This window comes from Rhagoletis pomonella, unplaced genomic scaffold, assembly GCF_013731165.1.
Source record: "Rhagoletis pomonella isolate Grant_MI unplaced genomic scaffold, Rhpom_1.0 Rhpom_scaffold_01832, whole genome shotgun sequence".
Lineage (NCBI taxonomy): Eukaryota > Metazoa > Arthropoda > Insecta > Diptera > Tephritidae > Rhagoletis > Rhagoletis pomonella.
Window position 1 is genome coordinate 12100 of NW_023460386.1, and position 17927 is coordinate 30026.

Below are 17927 nucleotides of genomic sequence, written 5' to 3' on the forward strand. Positions count from 1 at the left end.
GATATGTATAAAATTACTCAAATTTATCGATAAACTAGAATGTATCAGGTCAATTCGAAGTCATGCCGAAGTCCTCAAAAGACCTTCAAATATACAAAAATTGTAGTCACGTTTTAGTTCCAAAGCAGGAGATTTTCTATGAGTAACTTTGTGCCTTATCAGTTAAACGACTTGCTCTTAAAAACTAGAAAAGCGGTCGAATTTCGACAGTAACTGGCACTCTAGTCTACTTAAAAAGGTACATACAAACATAGCACACATACATAAGTGTCCATTGCAATTGCAATTATCACATGTTGAATTGAAATACTTGGCACAGTTGAGCAAATATGAAATTCGGTTTATTTTTTATTTAAACACATTCCCATGTACGTATGTCGTCATCTTCGTGGAAATTCCCGGCTTGACATATGTGTGTAAATATATGTGTTTTTACAAAAACGAATAGCTTTAATAATGGAATAACATTATTATTCAAGTTCCAGCTTTCTTTTAAAATGCTAATAAACTTTTCTGCAACTAATTTAAAGGTTATTTGCGTCATTTATTAAAATGTGCTGGATGATGATAGTGACGGTAGTTATAATAGTCATATATGTACATACATATGTAATAAGGTTATCGATATCATTTTCAAAACATTGTTATCGTAATCGTTATCCATAGTGTTATTGTAATTGATATTGCTATCGTTATTCATAGCATCATCGTTATGTACGAAACTTTATCCATAGTGCTATGGTTATATAGTTGTCGATATTGCGATCGTCATCGTTATCGTTATCGTTATCGATTTATAATCGTATTCGTTTCGCATACCGAAACCTAAGATTTTTCACATGTACAGCATATGCAATTTCCGCCTCACTCCAATCAAGGTGGTAGCAGCGAATAAAGAAATAACTAAGCAGTTGCAGTACAGGGTGCAGGGTGAAGCAATAAGTCCATGAAAATTAGTTCATATAGTGTTGACAGCTCAATATGTTGTATGTTAAGAAGAATCTCTCCCAAAAATTGAACTTAATTACCAGAAGATTATTCAACTTCGATGAGAACCACCCATTGTTGATTAACTCAATTTCGACGCGGTCGTACCAGCACGTGTGCTGCCGAACCTTTTCGGTGTTCACTGCACTATTAATTATGATGTCTTCTTTCGTTTTCGTTCACAAATAAATGTCTTCCATCAATAATTTTAATCTTTTATCGATTTACAAACTGAGACTGAGATAACATGCATAATTTACTACAATTTGATCAAACTGCTAATAGCAAAAGAAAGCTTATTTCTCATACTACCAAACCAAGTTATACAGTTTTTAGAAAAAGAAAGTTTTTTCCGAGTTTTCGATCAAAATAAAAGTGTGTCCAAGAATACCCTGACTTCCCCTGCTTAATAATATCTAAAGTTGCAAGTTAGACTTGAGTATAATGCCCCAATTCCTTCATTTCCCAAACTCAGAAAAATTTTCGTGTGATACTTGACACAAAGGACACTAAAGATGGCCCAACGCCGAAACCGGTTTGTCTCCAAACAAAATTTGACAAGGGATGACGGAAAATCTTTCCACATTACATCATATTTAAGAACACCTTAATCGAGATGAATTTTAAAAAGATATGCCACTTACTTATAATTCAGTGAGCTTGAAAGACATAAAAGTTATATGGACCGATAAAAGACAAAAATAAACAAGTAAGAAAGTCTAAGTTCGGGCGGAGCCGAACATTAAATACCCGGCGCAAGTATTAAATATATGTTTTCCACCTTTCCGAAAGCTACCGCTACATGATAAGCCGGGGTGTATACATTTTAAGTAAATTAGCGTCCTTAAATTTCGAAATATTGAAATTTCAAGCATATCTGAAATTTACCGTTATATGAAAAGCGGCCTCAATTTTTTTCCGATTTCAACAATTTTCAACGGTTTGCTTTTATGTGGCAAGCACAATAACCATACCGAGCTTGGTACAAATTGCTAGAACGGTTAGCGAGATACATATATGTGATCACAAGTGGGCGGTGCTACGCCCATTTTCCAAAATTTTGTCATAAACGTATTTCTTGGTAAAGAATTGCTGCAATCATCAATTTTGAATAAATTAACTTCAATATTTACTGATTTATCGAAGATTTTGTATTTCTCGAAATTACCGTTATATGGGAGGTAGGCGTGGTTATTGTCCATTTAGTATGCTGTACTAAGGCCAACAACTGTGCCATGTTTGGAAGAAATTGGTGCAGCGGTTACCAAGATATACACATGTAACCATAAGTGGGCGTGGCTACGCCCATTTTCCAAAAATTTATAATATTCATGTTTTCCGTCTGAAACTTATTGTAAGTATCAATTTTGAGTGAATTATCTTCAGTAGTTACTAAAATATCGCAGTTTTCGTATTTCTTAAAATTACCGTTATATGGGAGGTAGGCGTGGTTATTATCCGATTTCGCCCATTTTCAATACCATCCGTCCCACGCCCAAAAGAAGTTCACGTACCAAGTTTCGTTAAGATATCTAAATTTTTACTCGAGTGATCGTGTGCACAGACGTACAGACGGACGGACGGACGGACGGACGGACGGACAGACAGTCACCGCTTAATCGATTTCTCTTTTCATTCTGATCATTTATGTATACATTTGTCTATATCTATCTCGATTCGTTTTGCCTGTTACAAACAACCGTTATGTGAACAAAGTTATAATACCCTTGTGCACAAGTGCGCTCGGGTATAAAAATCCGGTGTCATATATCAGCACCTTTACTAAACTTTTTTTGATCAAAATTGCCAACTCTTATAAAATCGGATTGAATTAAATAAGGGACCGAAAATAATCATTATTTTTAGATCATTGCAAAGTTGTTATTTTTTTGATTAATAATCGTTAAACTTGGGTTTTTATTTGTTTGTTGAAACTCAATCGTTATTTTGTGATTTTTATTTTTTCGGTGAAAAACAATGTTTAATTTTTATTTTTATTTTTTTTTATGGCCGATTTAAATCTTTTGTCCCAAAAAATCAAATCTGTGAATAACGGTTATAGTATGATCGACAAAATAAAAATCCAAAATAATAAAAATCATAAAACGGTTACATTTGATCGGAAAATAGAAATCCAGTTTTAACGGTTAAAGTATGATTTTTATTATAAAGATCATAACCATTACGGTAGGGGAATTAAATTAAGCTTAAAATTACAAATACAAGTGCCTAGCGAAAATTATGTATTTAAGGATACCTCAATCCAGACGACTCTTCAAAACGAGAGTTGCCACCTAAATACTAAAAACTTAATTTCAAATTATTGCATTCAATTAAATGTGTATATATTACACTAACAAATAAAAATTGTTCTACAGCCAATTTCACGAAAGCAATTTAAGTGAAAAATGATTTTAATTTTTTGAATTTTATATGGAAATTGACAGAAAATAAAAAAAAATCATTTTCTATTTAAATTGCTGGTGAAACTGGCTGGCTAGTAAGCTTTAAACCAGACAAATTTTTGAATAGAATTTAAAGTTATTAAATAAATTTTATCAATCTGCAGTGTCATATTTTGTTACCGAATTTCTCAAGGGTTGACAGAAACTCCTTTCAAAAGGCATAAAACTCTATATCGTACGTATTTTTGTGCATATGCGTATAAAAAGTATTTCCATCACTTAGTCGCTAACAGCGAAATTTATTTTGTTTAAAAAATTCTATTCAATATTAAAAATTATAAAAACAAAAATAAATACAAAGAAAGTTTTTAATAAATAATGTACACATACACATACCGATATACATATTATAGGGAAGCTTTTAATTAAAAAAAAAAAACAAAATGTCTTATTGCAAATGTATGTTTGTATGTAACAATCAAATGTCGGCAAACAATTTCTGTTTTTTCTTCATTTCCTCCGCTGAAGGAACACTTAAGTGCGGACAGAAAACAACGAAAGTGTGTGTCTGGCATCAATTAAAGAAAAACAATAACAAAATTTAGTAAGGAAGACACAATTTGCATTTTATAGCATAAGCGAAAGGTGGTCAAGTATTTTTTATTTTTTTATTCAAATTTAAATTTTTAGCTTTTAATTTAATGCTTGTACTATTTGTATTTTCAACAAAAAAAACGTCATAACCTTACGAAAACGCTGGATATTTGAGAAATAAATTAATTTGTCGTTCAGTTTAGTTTGTCGACCGTGCGAGTTGTGTTCGAAAGCGTGCGAAAATTTAGACATACATATGTGCATACATACATATATACAAACACAGATACATACATATGTATGTACTTGCGTGTATGATAAGAAAAAAATTGCGGTTTTTAGTGTTATGTGTCATTAAATCAATGAGTTAATAAAGTCAAGTGTTGTCACTGGTGTCTCTTGCTTTTGTTATAAAAAATATTCCAAAAAATTCGCTGCATTGATATCATTTATCTTTACGAACATTTCGGAATACAAAATTTATAGGAACTTGGTATGATGAAACAAATAGAATACTGTCTCTATCGTTCTAACTAAATGCCGCACGTGCGCTTTTTATTTCTCCCAGTAAACACCATACCCAATTTTGGTTAGTCTATAATTCCCAAGTTGAAACTCATATTATTTTCCACTGAATCTCTTTAAAACTTTGACAAACAAGTTAAGACTTTGGTCACGTTTCGGAGTACTCATCCTCTATTGCCTGAAAATTTGTTGAATTTTTCTGAATTCTGCATAAAGTTTAAAAGTTGGTTAAAGCATGAAGTATATTTTTATAAAAAAATAACACAAAAAAATTTAGCTTGGAAAACATTGTAAATAAAACACTATTCATCCAGTTTTGAGGGCCAGCGTAGGTACAGCTGCGACAATCATGACTAATTGAGAGAAGCATTTTTGTCAAAAAAGAATACGTTTTCTTAGTATTATAGCATAGACAGACGACAACATTAATCCGGATTAACGGAGCAGTTGATCTGGTTAAAATTGTACCCCGATAGACGTCAGTATTGAAAATTAATCGAGTCGCGATAGGGTTCGTATCCCACAGCCAGACAAGTTTTTTTTAATTTTTTTTTTTAGTTTTTTTAATTTTTTTTTAATTTTTTTAATGTAATCATAGTTGAGGTGAATTTGTTTAACAAAAATTGAATTCTAACAGCCGGTTTCACCAGCAATTTAAATAAAAAATTATTTTTTATTTTCTGTCAATTTCCATATGAAATTCAAAAAACTAAAATAATTTTTCATTCATTAAAAATAAAACAAAGTAAAATAAAAATATATAAACAAAATAAAAATGAAAAGTAAAGCTATGTACATAAATAAAATTAAAGTAGAAAAGTAAAAAAATAAAGTTGTTTTTTTTCTGAAAACTGGTCGTAATTGGGATCCAATCTGGGCTCTACCGAATCGTAGTGCGTAACTCTCACTACTCGACTATTTCATTCACAATAGAAAATAGCTGGCGGTGCTGATCAGTTATCACCTTGCGCCTGATCCTCATTCAGTTTATGAATTAGCTCTGGAACTTAAGCCGGATCAACTGCCATTATTTCCCGAGATAATTTCGAGTTGATCCGGATTAGAACTCTGCCGTCTGTCTATGCCTTTAAAGTGGCTTGCCTATGATAGGATTGTCTAAGTAGCTTTAAAACGAACATAGAAAATTTTGTTTTGGGTTACTGTACAAAATTGCATTCCTTTTGTATCATTCTGTTACAAGAAGGCAAACTATTGAAACAGTTATCGAATTTTGTATCGGTATCATTGCTGATACGTAAGTACCTATATGCCATAATTAACAACATCGCGTTCAATATATTTATCGATACTTCTATCGATGACATTATTTTGTTTCAAAAATCGATATTGTTATCGAGCTATGTATCTGGCCAGGTGTTCAACATATGCATTGATATTTTTATCGACAAACAAATTTAGCGATTTAATTATGGTTACTATGTCCAAATGTATCGTTATACTCATTTATTGAAATTGATATCATAGCACGGACATGAACTAAGTTACATCAGTAATTTTTAAATGTGACATAATCAGCTCCCGCAAGTTACTTTTGCTTTTGACTTAGCCCCTCTTCGTACAACATTGCCACTCTTTTTGATTTGAATATTAACATCTTCTTTAAATTGTAACCAACACCTTTCGGAAATCACATTTTCAACTTATCTCGTCGGAACTGCCTTCGCAGCTAGTTATTCTCTGTTAGAACAATTTCTCTTTTGAATCAGAACAATCTGGGCATCTGAATCACTACTAAATACATACATAAAACATTCATATAGCCGAACACGACTATGCTGATAAATATATAACACATTGACGTACTGTTGTTTCTTTCACATGTAAGTCAATGCGTCAAAATTAACTGTTGAATGTATTGTAGACTTTTAGACTTTTAGAGAGCACATCCTACCATACACTTTGCTATTTAGTACGTACATATGTATATAGGTACCATGTCCTTCGAACAATTGCAATGGTAACCCTATATCATATAAAGTAGACGCATGGATTTATATGCGTGTATGTATATATTTACATATGTAAATGTGTGTGACTTTACATATACATATGCCTGTATTTGGTGGTCTAGTACTTACATTAACCTGAATAAGTTAGTGGAGCCTGTAGGAAATCCATTGCTTTTCAACTGTTGGTTTATCAGTGAATTTGTGAGTAGTTCTTTTATACACATACATATATGTATGTATGTACGTCCAGTCTGGCTATAAACAAATCAAATCTGGCCAAATTTCAACAAATCAATAATGGAATATCTAGTAAGCAGGACAGCAGGATTTCGTATGAAAATTCCGATTTCAGTTACATTTTGTATAGCTGCACTTTTCCGTTTAACATAGTTTGGAGTGAGTTTTATTGAATACTAGGCTAAATACTCCCGCTGGTTTTACCCCACGTTTTTATACAAATATGCCAAATAATTTTAAAATGTTTTATTATTTTTCTGCTCTCATTTAACTATAGCTGTATAATTTTTCCAAGCGAGTTAATGTATTTGGGGCGTTTAAAATTATGAAACTATATAATCTTGTCTCCACTGTAGACTTTGTTATGATAACATTAAAGATACCAATCCCTCTAAGCATAAAGTGGTCCCAGAGATCCACCGCATGAACCTGTATATTTCCGGGAGGTGCCACGCCCTCCTTTAAATATTTCCAACTTTACATAATCCAATTAACATTAAATTCTTCCAGAGTTATGCATCGTGAGAATTTTAGATCATATCTTAGTTGCCACGCTCCTTTTCCATTAACTCCGAAATTTGTTAAATCTTCATAAGAAATTCCACTACCCTATCTAAAATACTACCAGAGATTTACCAAGAACCGTTTAAAAAATATGCATTATAAAAGTGTCAGTATTTGTGAGAGACATCGCAGCTTGGGATGCAATATCGCTCATATAATCATCGATATGGGTGATATCGATGTTAACCAAAAAAATGTCGGCTGGTCGATATATCGACCGGAAAATATCTATATTATATCGATGTTGAATATCGGTTTAAGATTTTTTTAGGATATTTTCATTTACATAATGTATATAAATTGCTATGTACAAATATAAAGGCGAAAAGGTGGTGCCAAGTCCGCTTTTTACAAAACTAAGTTTTTGATGCAGACTGACAGATAATGCGAAACTAAAAAAATGGACTAGACACCTTGTCACCTCTTAATTCTGTAAATGTTAAAATAAAATAATTCAAACAAAAAACGAGTTTGTTTAAACGTAAACTTTAATACATCACAAATAGCCAGATCCTCAGGAAACAAATAGTTTGTAGTATCGAAAAAAATATCGTCGATATCGATATATCGGTTTTCAAAACATCGCGATAAAAATATAAATATCGACCAAAAAGATCATCGATATAGCTAATATCGATACATCGTTTGCATCCCTAGTCGCACCTCTTTTTCAAATAACCACCACCATTGTCCATAAGTATTTCATACATCTCCCTATCAAATGTTTTACTACGGTAGAAAATATTTCTTTGTCAAAATGATTTTGATAACAATAGCGATTATTGAATACATATATGCGGCATAAAATAAAAATGTAGATAAAAATTGGAAAGTAAATCGATTAATACGTATGTATGTACATAGACAGTCATTACGATTGGTATGTACATATATCGATAGCTATGTATATTTATTAATGTAGTGAACACTGTATATCTTTGAATATTGATAATAATATCGATAAAACTTTGACAAGAACATCGATTAATTTATATGTTTGTGTATCTGAGACGATATCGATAAATGCTGCAAACTATTGATAACAATGTCGATTGAAAACTATATGAATGAAAATATCGATCGACTGCGGCAACGCTTAATACCAGGGAACGAAAATAACCTTTAAATATCACGATTTTTAATTTTAGATCTTTGTCAAATCGTTAATTTTTTTATTTTTATTTTTCAGATAAAAAATTATCGTTAATTTGGATTTTTATTTTTTTCCATAATTTTAAATCTTTTATGATATAAAAAATTAAATCTGAAAATAGCGTTTATAATATTATCGAAAAAAAAAATCAAAACTATCATTCAAAAATTGGTCGAAAGAATAGAAATCCAGAAACAACGATTATTCGTGTTCGAAAAAAGTAAAGTCATACAAAACGGTTAAATTAGATCGGAAAAATAAAAATTAAATTTTAACGGTCAACGACAATATCGATAAATGTGCGTAGAATCCTTACAATAGTAAAGTTTAAAATGAATACATATGTGTTAGAGGGCTGCATGATTTCATTCAAAACGGCTTATGAATTATTCATATACAAAACGAATGAATGATTTTTTTTTGAATTTGAGTGAATACCTGTTCCGATATGTGTGTTGACACAACAATATTCAAACAACGTGAAAATACATTAAATTAAAATAAATGACAATTTTTTATATGAATATCCAAAAATATTTGTTCTATCTACATACTTATGTACGTATTGCTGTGCTCCTATTACAATACGAACAAATTTGTTTTTAAAAAAAAAACTATAACCGAAATGAGTTTGAATGATTTGAATGGGTTTCATTCCTTCATTCATTCATTCACATTTTTCCATTTGAAGGTAGAAAATTCAGGGACCGAAACTAACAGTTATATTTTTTTTAAGTCACCTTGGCCAAATATTTATATAAAATCATTACCTGATAATTAACAAACCGCTTATCCAAATTAAACAAGTTTGGTATCAAATGAAAGAGGACTAAAATAGCTTTAAATGAAATGTATAAACGAGGAAAGCCATCTATTGAAAAATATTTCAATAAAAAATGTTATTTAATTACCATAGAACAAACCTTGGGTCAGGTATATGAATTTATTTTGTATTAAATTATGAAAAAAAAAATATATATATATAAATAGAGGTGGTAACCTTCGTTCGTTATTTCTGTTTAAAAGCTATTTCCGTCCACTTTCATTTGATACCAAATTTGTTTAATTTGGATAAGCGGTTTGTTTATTATGAGGAAATTACTTTTATTTCAAACCTAAAAATATTTGGCCAAGGTGAATTAAAAAAAAAAAAAATAACTGTTATTTTCGGTCCCTGAGAAAATTTAAAACAAAATGTATATATTTATAACTTACAAAATTCCAAACGCTGAGTGCTTTGTATGTGAAGTAGAATATTCAAATCTGCTGCACTCTATTTGGCTAGAAGTTTGAATGAATTCAAGCAGACCTCTAATATGTATATCGTTAAATTAATGTAGAAAGGTGCCATCTAGAAAATTAGGGATGTCGATGAAAATATTATCGAAAGCTATAATGATTAATTGTATTGAAAATATAGCAAAAAATATGACTGTAGTTATCCTTTCTAAATTGCCTCCTCGGAGCCACAATGGTGGCTTGGTTGGCCATTGGCGCAAATTTTTTCACGAAAAGATTTATGTATGTAGGTAGGTTTGACGGAAAAATAGTTTTCTTATGCTTCCTGCCAACCGTTCTACTGTGTATTGCTTGCCGATATAGCACTAGTTTTTAACTAGTAACTTTTCCCCTAATTCATCATTTTCCTATAAGGTATGTACTAAAGAAAACAGCCAACACACATCGTCTCAGTGTCTATGCATTGCATGCGTGTGTGTTTGTGTGTTCGTGTACACTTAAGTGAGCATATTCGCGGAAGTTTATTTGAAAATGAAACCTTCAGCCAACCAGCTAGTCGGCCAACGAGCGAGTGAGCCAGTGTCTACATTCAAAGGACCTGCCTACTGCGCATGTACACTAACTATCGAACTCGAAAAAGTCTGTCCTTTTGTATCGTTCGCTCCTAGAGCCTGGTTATTGCATTTTGTTAGTAGCAGTGACTTTCATACAATACACAACATAGATTTTCAAAAAATATTAACTGTATACAATCATATAAATAAAAAAAAATTTACTAGATGAGTAGAAAAAGCGAAGCAAAACGGAAATATTAGTTACAGTTGAAGATTCGAGCGGAAAAAGAAAACTCCAAAAAATCAAGCACAAATAATCTGCATTGAAAAGAGAAATTTAATTAACATTTTTCTCAAATTTTCTGCTCCATTCGGATAGAAATGAATCGATTTACGTATCGTTGGAGCGATTACGAATTGTTGCTTTGATTCAATTCCTTGGAAATACAAAATGCAATAGCCTACATAGAAGAAAGAATATTATCGATTTTAAAAGAATGCATTTTTATGAAGTTGAATGAAACAAATCCATTTTCGATTAAGTGTAGTTTAGTAGAAGCATAGAAGTTTGCTTGCGGTGTGTAAAAAGTTAGAACGACAAAAAAGCAAAAAGAAAAAAAATATTAAAAATTAAAAAAGCTATATACAAAATAGCAAAGCACAATTTAAATAGTAAAAAAAGCTAAAAGCTTTAAGCCTGTAAAAGCAAGCGTGAAACTATCAGCCGAGCAGCAGCAGCAGCAGCAGCAGCAACAGCCGAAGCGCCAGCAACACCAGCTTCTTAACAACGCTTAGTAATTTTGCACTAACTTAGCGGAGACGGTTTTATCCACACACTTACACACATCGCATACTAGATTTATGTATTTTCCACACCGTTAAGCCGCTCCGCCTACAGTTAAACTCACAAAAAATTATCACATACTACATCTATAGGAAACGAAAAAAAAAATCTACTAAAATAAAACCACACAACAATATTTGTGCTCGAGCAATAAATAATAAATAAATAAAACAACAAAAACCACAACTTATAAAAAAAACAGTGAAAAAATACAATATACCTATAATACTTTTTAATTAGCTCGGAAAAATGGGGTGCTTAAGTAGTAAAGACCGTCTGACAAAAGAGGATATGGAATTTTTGAAATCTCATACACGCTACGATGAAGCCACAATTAAGGAATGGTATAAAGGATTCAAGGTAACTGCATATTAAATTTTTTCCTCTTTACACAACAAAAACTAATGCGCCACAAAATACATATATGTACGCCTTTATATGTACGTATATGGATATCATCCTTTATGTGCATACCTATGTTTGCATGGCTATGTGCAAATAATGCAAATCAACAACAAAAAACACAACAACAACGATGCGTGAAACAACATCATCATCTGCACGCAATGCATACTTTCTCCACCAACATCTTCACCTCTTCCACCTATTTATCTACCCAACAACAAACCATCGACCGACCTGCTAAACCTCAATTTCTTTCGTATGCTTTCTTTCGGATTTTTTGGTGGGTTGTCGTCGTCATCGTTGTCGCCTACAGCAAGACTGTCCCAATGGCCGTTTGACGCCGGCCAAATTCGTGGACATGTACAAAATGTTCTTCCCATCTGGAAATGCCGAGGAGTTTTGTGATCACGTTTTTCGCACCTTCGACATGGACAAAAATGGTTATATTGATTTTAAGGTAAGTGTGCTCACGAAATAACAGTTTTAATTTTTTATAATATAATTACATGTCCTACATTTATATATACTATTGGGGTATTCACAACGGTGTCGTAAGTGTCGTATTGTTGTATGTCGTAAACGTTAAACGCCTAAAAAAATATATTAAGGGGGTTAAAGTCATATTACGAATTTTCGCAGTGTTAAAAAACAGTTGGTTGTGGTTTTAAGTTCTCTTAACATTCATTTATGCTTTTAAAGTTTACGAATTACAACAATAAGACACTTACGACACCGTTGTGAATCCCTCATATATATAGTGGAAGCAAATCTTGTTGTATGGAAGTGCGAACGTGTGATTTGTATGTATACCAGGGTTGTCCTTAAAAATATCATTATTTAAATTATGTGCGAGGCACCCCTTTTTTGTTCTACGCACAAAATAAAAACATCCACAACATTTTCAAAAGAAAATAAATTAAATAACTAGTGGTCGCTACCAGCGTTTTAAAAAAAAATTATTTTTATTTATTTTGACCCGCTATAACTCAGCAAGTACATATTTTTGTATAAATTAAAAAGGGTTGTCATGAAATAAACGAAATTTATCCACAATTAATTGTATCACCTTTGTTAATACATGGTTTGTAGTTAAGCTTTTAAAGCAAATCCTTTATTTCCCATTTGTACCGTTAAACTTGTGTAAATTCCGTATATTTGGACCAATTATACGTTTGTCCCGTATGGCTGGAAAAAAATCTGGCAACACTATGCTCGGTATAGATCGGTCTTGTCAGTTTAGTCATAAATGAAATCATACCCCGAAAACACACAAAGATACCATTATCTGAATAACTGCCCGAATTAAAAAATAAAACAGCGTTTTGAGCTCAGGAAGTTCATACTAATATTCCCCTACGCATGAGTTTCTTGGTATTCTTTCGAGATAATTATTTGTAAACCATTGTTGTAGAACTTAAAAAACAAAAATGCTGCACTTATTCCGAAAAAAAACTAAAGCAGATGCCAGTAATGAATTCATTTGGCGATGACAATGAATAGGTCCGATCTGGTATTCCCCGGACTAAAACTAGTAAAACTTTCAAAAAATAAAAATTCGCTCAGAGCGAGAAAGTAATACTGAAAAGTACGGGATCGCTTTCTAATAAAAAAATGAACGAAAAATGACACTGAAGATGGCACAACGCCGAAACCGGTTTGTCTGCAAACCAAACTTGACATGGGATGACGGAAATTCGTTCCAAAATAAATCAAAAAATGGTAACTTCTGACCACTTCAACATAACCTCCAAATTTTGGTTGTAAATTTTTGCTTATTTTGTATGTAAACACACTAACTCACACTTATAAATAACCAAAAATACTTTCAAATTCATTAGAATCCACTTAAACAAGTAATTAAATAATTTTCAACATGCATTAGCAGAGTGCACTTTTGTTTTGTTTACAATTTCGTTGTCAAATACACTATAGCTGATCGTTTGACACATTTAAAAAATCTTCGGACTAAAACTGGTAGCTTCTGACAGAGAGAGGACTCTTTTTTGCCCTCTCAATTGTCAGAGAACCGAGTACGGGATCGATTTCCAGTAAAATCCGACTAATACTGACTAGTCCGGACTCGTACGGGATCGCAACTAATTTGTATGGATAGTTTTCAATGATATGTCAAGTTATCAGATTGAAATTGTTTAAACCCTGGTGGCGTCCCCTCAAAATTATTTGAAAGTTTTCGTGAATATTTTATTTTTTTGTGAAGAATTTTGAATTTAAGAACATATGTAGATCAAAATTTAGATGATGATATTTTTAAGGACTACCCTAATGTGTGTGTACAGTAAGTCAGTAGGGTGATATCCCTAGTGTAAAAATTAGCAATATCTCTTAATGAAGTATTTATATATGCATACATTTCCAGGGGCTTTATAAGAGTTTTTTTTTATTGCCTGGCTGTGAACTGTGAAAAGGTAGCACAGAGAGTGTCACTTTGCAATACCAGTTAAACGTAGCTTTTGCAGTACACATAAATTTTTGCTTATTTAAAAATTGTACAAAATAAATTCGCAATATGTAATTTAACAAATTAAAATATTTTGCATTAATAAAAGAAGCATAAAATTGTAGGAAAAAAATAGAAGGTCACTTATTCCCTTTTTTACTTTAAATGATTGTTTGCAGCTAAATATTCTAGCATTTTTCCTTGATAGCTGCAGACTGATTTGTGAAATTTTAATAGAAGAAATTTCTTTTCCATTTCTTGTGCACATACCACCCTAATGTCATATATTATATAAAAAAAATATGAGAGAAACGTTGTACGGCACATTTTTTTGCATCGTATTTCATAGAAATTATCATGATAAATCACATAAAATTAAAAAAAAAAAAAAATCAAATTGTTCAGAACTTTTGTTGTATGATATAGAAAATGAGAATGTTGAATTACGCGCGGCATTTCCCCAATAATACCTGAGTAATTACATGCAAAACCAACATTTTTAGCTGCACTTTAACATGTCACGAAAGTAAAGAAATTGAAAACAGCAGCGTTTTTATAAAAAACCGACTAGCGCGACCTCCAAAAGACTTTTTTTTTTCAAAATAAGAAAAATCGTGTTTTTTTTGCTCACAAATAACAATATTTTGATGTAGCGTATATGGATTTCCAAAAAGAGTGTTTTTTGAACCACTCTAATACATAGACATATTTTCTACAGACTAGACTCGAAGATAGCGTTTAAATTTTGTGGGTTTGGGATACGTTTAATATTTTAGTGTTTTCTAAGATTTTTTTTATATTTTTAATCAACTCTTTCATTATTTCCTTATAAAATATATAAAAACTCTATTTCTTCAAAAGTGGCGCACCTGCTGCATTTTTAACACGTCAGTGAAGTGTAAAACCTAATTACTTTCCCATGAGGAATAGTTATTAACAGGGTTATGATTTTAAGGCATTTGCCTGTTTTGTCTGCTTGGTCGTATCTTTATAAAAATAAAAGAATCACACGTTTCACGTATTCCTTTATTAAAAATTTAAATTTTAATTTTTCCTTTTTCTGCATTTTTTGCATGTTTTGTTTTTTTTTATATTTATCTCCTCATTTTCATTACAACACTGGAGTTCATTTGCGAATTTTTAAAAGGCCTAAGGCCGCTTGTTATATTTCCGTGAAAATCCACGGCTAATGCTGTGTGCCAATCGGTAACTTTTTTCTCCGTGGTGAGACGGGGTGGAACAATTTTCTATGGTGTACGAATAAATTCAAATTTGCTGTGCCTAATGCAAAGTAAAATTTTGGCAGTTGAAAGACCAAACAAACGCCCGTGCAAAAGCTGTATTTTCCGTTTTCGTGCTGAAATTGTTAAAATTTATACTTTTTTTTTATAATTTGCAAGTAACGTATGCTTTTTTGTGCTTTTTCAGCTTTCATTTTGATTTTCACTTATTTATTACCGCCAAAGAATATTGCATAAAGTGGGAAACTTGGATTTACACGAGTTTTGTTAAAGCATGAACTATAGTTTTATAAAAAAATAACCAAATTTAAATAAGAACAAAAAGTAATACGTTAAAACGTGGCAAAAAGTGGTCCGGCTATAATTTTTGGACCACTGTATGTATTTTTTTATACATACATACACATTGTACATAACAAAATTAAAAAATAAATGCCTTTTTTTGCTTTTTTTCAAAGCTCATTTTGGCTTTTTCAAGTTTTTAGTGCCTTAAAATCGGAGACGCTACATTTCGCCCAGGTTCGATCAAAAATTTTTTTTTTCGAAATCGCCTTGCAAAAATACTTTAGACACAGAGTATCCGGCGAACTTTTTCTTTTAATGTACGTACGTATGGTTGTAATGTTACGTATGCTTCAGTGTTGCCACAAAAAAATTACCAAATTCCTCAAAAAAAATAAAATAAAAAATCTACAAAAATCCGAACAAATTACTAAAAATGTTCTTATTACAGATATGAGTATTGTGTACTGCTTACTATTTACAGGTACTTAGTGTAAAAATTAATTACATTCTCCAATTCAATTCACAAACCAACAGAAATATCCCTTTCCTTAAAGCTATTATGTTGTGTTTGAAGGTTTGACAAGCCGTTTGAGGGAAATTTTTTTGATTTTCTGGCCGCCATGTTGACGTTTGATCAAACCGCTTACGTTGTGTATGATAAAATCGCCCCATTCGCAACGGAATTTTGACCGAATGAGGACACAAGAGAGAAAAATCGAAGAAAACCAAACCCTTTTACATTGTGAACCGGAAGAAAACTAAAATTTTTGCTTGAACGAGTCATGTTTGCATGGTGTATGGCGAAATGGGAAAAGTAGGTTTGAAGAATGTTTGACAAGCCGCTTGTTTAGTGTATTTCGCTCTTTATAAAGCTTCGCATGATTGCATTTGTTAACTGCAAATATATCGAGAGAAAATTCCTCAAAAATTCCTCAAAATAAAAATCCTCAAAAAATACTCAAGCGCACCCGAAATTCCTCACGTTTTGAGGAATTACTCATAAAGTGGCAGCACTGGTGCTTGTAGCTACATATATGTATATTAAATTGCCTGCACGCGTGCTGGAAAGTGTGCGTGCGCGCGTGCTTGACTAGTTTAGTTCAGCCCGTCGTCAGCAGCAAACGAAGGATATGCAAGTGAACAAAAAAATGTGTACACTGCATTGTGGATAACTTTGTAAAAGCAACACATTAAAATTTAAATTTAAAAGGCGTCGATAGAAAAATGCGAATTTTTATGGGCTTAACAAATCCTTTTATTTGGATGGCATTACCGAAATGAAGAGACGTTAGATGAATTTAGAGCAGAAAACCACATTTAGGCCCGTATGCCGATCCATTTTGATGTAAATAAACTCACTCGTTTGGTCTCTGCTGACGCTATGAACTTTGCCAAGGCTTTTATCTCTCTCCAAACAAAGAACATAAACTATGGTGTACATTTTATTCTTCTTCTATGTTGTTCTTCTTGTAGGCAATGGCCTTTCAGTACCCTTATAAGGAAGGATGTGGGTGGTCGTTCCTTTCATTGTTGCTTGTAATTACCTTTAATATATCGGTGTCCAGTCACTCATATGAGTTTGCAGTGTGAGTCCAAAGCTTTCAGGGCTGTCTAGATGTCTGAGAAAATTAAAACTTGTTTCCTCTATGTGGATCTTTGGGCCAGGCTCCGTGCTGGCTTCTGGATGGCCCACACATCCGCTTCATTTTTCACATGTATACTGTAGTGGTCAAGAAGTCAAAAAGATGCCTTCAGATTACAAAAATTCCTATTTATAATAGTATAATACTGATGCCTAGCATAGCCAAATTGTTTAAGGTTTCTTCGATTTATGAGTAGTCTTACCTGCTGCAATAACCAGCAGTACCGCTAAATAAAGAAAACTAACTCAGTCGTATCCAAGAATGATAGAATACAAGATTGCGCCGATCAGAGAGGATTTTTGAGAATAACTTTTGTGTGACGTCACACTGGTGCAATTGCGAGAGAGAAATGCCAAAACGTGAGCAAGAATGGAAGAAGAAGGAAAAATGTTGCAAGGAAAACGTAAACAAGTTGCACAAGTGTGACGTCATGCAAACCACGATTCTGTCAAATTCGTTAAGAGAGGAATAGCGGTCCGAGATCGGCGCAACCTATGTATTCTCTCAATCGTGAGTCGTATCTGGATTTACTTCGAAATCGCAGTTTAGCATAAGGACTGAGAGAACTTACCCTCAACCACTATTGCAACATAATCCGCAACGCTGCAAAAGCAGAGAAAGCACTCCCGCCTGTGGGCTACTCCTGTTGACTGTCCTCCAAACTTAAACAAATGAGTGAAATTTATATGTATGCACATTAGGGTGGACCTTAAAAAATTAAATGAACAATTTTTTTCAAGTTCACCCCCTCAATCGGTAACACCACGGCCACAGATATCACATATAAATTTTGGTCCCGATTGGTGACGGTTAAGGCGTGTCG

At 32.5% G+C, this 17927-nt stretch overlaps 1 protein-coding gene across 2 annotated transcripts in view; it reads left to right on the forward strand.

Moving 5' to 3' along the window:
* The window catches only part of LOC118752773 (neuronal calcium sensor 2), a gene marked incomplete at its 3' end in the record, with an annotated part of 35127 nt that overhangs the window by 9934 nt on the left and 7266 nt on the right, over positions 1–17927 (forward strand). Inside the window, 2 exon segments of one of the 2 annotated variants that reach the window (XM_036487642.1) lie at positions 10302–11432; positions 11791–11934. Coding sequence (XP_036343535.1) covers positions 11322–11432; positions 11791–11934 — 255 coding nt within the window. 2 annotated transcript variants of the gene reach the window in all.